This window comes from Haemaphysalis longicornis, unplaced genomic scaffold (genome assembly GCF_048455015.1).
Source record: "Haemaphysalis longicornis isolate Haplotype H1 unplaced genomic scaffold, Haemaphysalis longicornis Haplotype H1 scaffold_8, whole genome shotgun sequence".
Classification (NCBI taxonomy): Eukaryota; Metazoa; Arthropoda; class Arachnida; order Ixodida; family Ixodidae; genus Haemaphysalis; species Haemaphysalis longicornis.
In genome coordinates this window covers 36,622,112-36,625,668 of record NW_027526445.1, presented here as the reverse complement: position 1 = coordinate 36,625,668, position 3,557 = coordinate 36,622,112, and the positions used below count along the sequence as shown (strand labels likewise).

General features: G+C 54.3%; 1 protein-coding gene across 1 annotated transcript; it reads right to left on the bottom strand.

The window, feature by feature from the left end:
- Positions 1–1,011: 1,011 nt before the first annotated feature.
- On the bottom strand, positions 1,012–3,221 carry LOC144148990 (uncharacterized). Its single transcript, XM_077680514.1, has one exon. The coding sequence runs from the start codon at positions 3,007–3,009 to the stop codon at positions 1,654–1,656; it is 1,356 nt and encodes a 451-aa protein (XP_077536640.1). The 5' UTR covers positions 3,010–3,221; the 3' UTR covers positions 1,012–1,653.
- Positions 3,222–3,557: the final 336 nt, after the last annotated feature.

Here is a 3,557-nt window from a genome sequence, read left to right as displayed (position 1 = left end):
AGAATCGCCGTACGGCCTTTTTGTCGGCAGGCGTCGGAAAGTTGGACACAGCGGATACTTTGTCAGGATCGGGCTTGATGCCGGCGTGGCTGACAACGTGGCCCAAGAAGCGTAGTTCTTGGTACCCGAAATGACACTTTTCCGCTTTAAGTGTGAGACCAGCTGCTCTCACGGCGCGAAGTACACAGGATAGTCTTTTCAAGTGCTCTGCAAAGGTTGACGAGAAGACGATAACGTCGTCAAGGTATACTAGACACGTCTGCCACTTGAGACCGGAAAGAACAGTGTCCATCATTCGTTGGAATGTTGCTGGTGCCGAACACAAGCCGAAAGGGAGCACTTTAAATTCATAAAGTCCGTCCGGCGTTATAAAGGCTGTTTTCTCGCGGTCGCGCTCATCCACCTCGATCTGCCAGTACCCGCTCTTTAGATCCATCGACGAAAAGTAACGGGCATGACGAAGCCTGTCGAGGGAGTCATCTATCCGGGGCAATGGGTACACGTCCTTCTTTGTCACTTGATTGAGCTTTCTGTAATCAACGCAAAATCGCAATGTGCCGTCCTTCTTTTTGACCAGAACGACGGGTGATGCCCACGGACTTCGAGAAGGCTGGATGACATCGTCGCGCAACATCTGCTCCACTTGGCTGCGAATTGCGTCCCGTTCCTTCGCAGAGACACGATAGGGGTTTTGACGAAGCGGCCTCACATTATCATCAACAATGATGCGATGTTTTGTAAGCGGAGTTTGACGCACGCCAGATGTCGAAGAGAAACAGTCCTTGAAGGTCGTCAGCAGCGCGAGGAGGGTTTGTTGTTCACTGAGAGGCAAGCCGGAGTTGACATCGATGATGGCATCGGAGCTGGTTTCACCAGGTGCGGCGCCTTGTAACGCAAAGCAGTCTTCGCCATCAGCTATGTCTTCGAAATAGGCAACTGTCGTGCCTTTGGCGACATGTTGGCGTTCATTGCTGAAGTTAGTAAGCAGTAATGCGGCACGGCCATCGGTTACATGCAACACGCCTCGAGCAACTGCGATGCCATGACGGAACAAAAGTTCATCGATTCGCTCTGCTATGCCGTCAACATTGCTAAACATGTCGCAGTGAACTGAAACTAGCATGCATGACCGCGGTGGTATGTTCACGTCCTCGTCGATAACCCGCAACGGCGCTCGGCATGCTGCGAGTTCTGGTGGGCGGTGGCTCGACGAGAATGTAATTAGGCGTTCACCAACGTCGATCACAGCGTTGTATTCTCTTAAAAAGTCCATCCCCAAAATAAGGTCCTTGCAGCACTCCGCGAGGACCACGAAACTGCCGACAAAATCAGCGTTACCAATGGCGATTCTGGCGGTGCACTTCCCTATTGGAGTCATTAAATGGCCTCCAGCAGATCGAATCTGAAGTCCACACCACGGCATCTTCACTTTTTTTAACCGATCGGCGAGGGTCTGACTAATTATAGAGTAGTCTGCACCGGTGTCAATAAGAGCAACCACTTCATGTCCATCTATACAAATTACGAGGTCGGCGCTTCCAGCTTCGGCGAAAGACATTCTTGTGGTATCCTTTTCCGTCGGAGACGTCGAGGGGTTTTGAAGGTCTTGCGTAGTTAGGCTACGAGCAACCCTGCCTCCAGAGGTTGCTGCTTTTAGTTTCCCCGCCTAGGGCTTGGGGATCTGCCTCGCAGTATCCCGCCGAAGTTCCGACGGTTAGGGGAGACGTCGTTCGCTGGGGACGGTGAACGTGGTCGACGGTTCGGCGAAAGGTCTCGTCTCGCAGCAAGGTATTCCTCGATAGCAGGGGGTCTTTGTCCAAAGCAAGGGCGTGGAGCCGTGGGAGCGAATCCGGAAAGCCCAATTTCGCGGTACGGACAGCGGCGGTAGATATGGCCTGCTTCGCCACAGTGAAAACACAGCGGCCGGTTGTCATTTGTGCGCCAGACGTCGGACTTCCGTACCTGTCGTCCAGCTGAAGTTTCCATTCGAGGCCTGGGATGCGGGTTGGTGTGCACTCCCTGATGCCAGGAATCGGTCTGGGGAGCCCGTTGAGGTGCTGGAATAGGCGGTACAGGTGGGTGACGACGGACAACCGACACATAGCTTGGTTGGAGCTGCTGCGGCTGGCTCTCCGGAATGGCCAAGGCTTCCCGGATCTCCTGACGCACGATGTCGGCGACAGAAGCATGCGAAGGCTGTGAAGAGCCTATCCCGTGCAGCTGTAGTTCCTCTCTCACTATCGATCGCACGAGCTCACGCAGGGACCTGTCACTGGATGCCGTCGCTGCAGCAGTAGCGCTTGGAGAACCGCCGGTAACCCGGTCATATTGCCGGCATCTGTCCCGCAGGGCATGCTCGATGGCTGTGGCCTCCTTAATGAAATCCTTCACTGTGCGGGGTGGATTTCGTACGAGGCCGGCGAACAGTTGTTCCTTCACGCCATGCATTAGATGCCGTAGTTTCTTCGGCTCTGACATTTCAGGGTCGGCTCTACGGAAGAGGCGTGCCATGTCCTCTGCAAACATCGCCACCGTCTCGTTCGGTTTTTGGATGCGAGACTCCAAAAGGCGCTGAGCGTGGTCACGGCGGTCGCTGCTGGCGAATGACTCCAGCAGCTCCTGGCGAAATTCCTCCCAAGTAGATAACCTCGCTTCGCGGTTCTCGAACCACGTCCTTGCACCATGTTCTAGCGAGTAATACACCTCACGCAGCTTTTGACGAGCGTCCCACTGGTTGAACGATGCGACCCGCTCAAACTGCTCCAGCCAATCCTCGACGTCCTCAAACGCCTCACCGTGAAAAATGGCCGGCGTACGTGGCTGTTGGAGAGTTACCTGGCAGGGAAGTGGTTGCGTCATTACTTGGGGTGCTGGCGCTTGACGTCTAGGTGCAGTGAAGTCAAGGTAACCGCACTCTGGAGACAGTCCGCGTTGGCGACGACTAGCCCGATGGACAGGTGTGTGGACAGGGTGAGGCCGTTCCGGGCTGGCCGAAGGGGTCCTCTGCATGGGGTAGTCGTACCCCGCAACCTCCACCAGTGTCGCGTACAGCAAATACGCGTTGGGGGTGTTGGTGAGCTTTACTAAAACGCTAATAGAAGAAGCAGCGGAGAAGAACGCTCTTGACCGCGAGGCACTCGAGCTGCCAGAGCAAAACACTGATGATGATGCGTTCCCGGTAGCGCTCGTTCGTCGTCGTCGTCGCCTCGGCTGGGATGTCACAAATTAAAAGTTCATTCAGATGCTTGTGGGTACGTGACAGTTTATATATATATATATATATATATATATATATATATATATATATTGTAGTGGGGTTTATTTAGCCAGCCGAGGAACCGAGGGGCTCAAGCGACGGAGACCGAAGGAACTCGAGGAGCCGAAGAAGCAGAGGCAGCCAGAACTGAACTCGATCACGCTGCGTATGCTGCGCACTTGATGCGTGGGGATTGTCCGTGGGGATTGCCCTGCTTCAGCTTGAATTTCGGCCTGAGCTTTAATCCCTTGACCCGGACCTTTCTTCTTCGTTACAATCGCCCCCGGGTGAAAAGGAGCCA

Coding starts and splice junctions, on each gene's coding strand:
- LOC144148990 (XM_077680514.1), bottom strand. CDS start 3,009: ATGCAGAGGACCCCTTCGGCCAGCCCGGAACGGCCTCACCCTGTCCAC.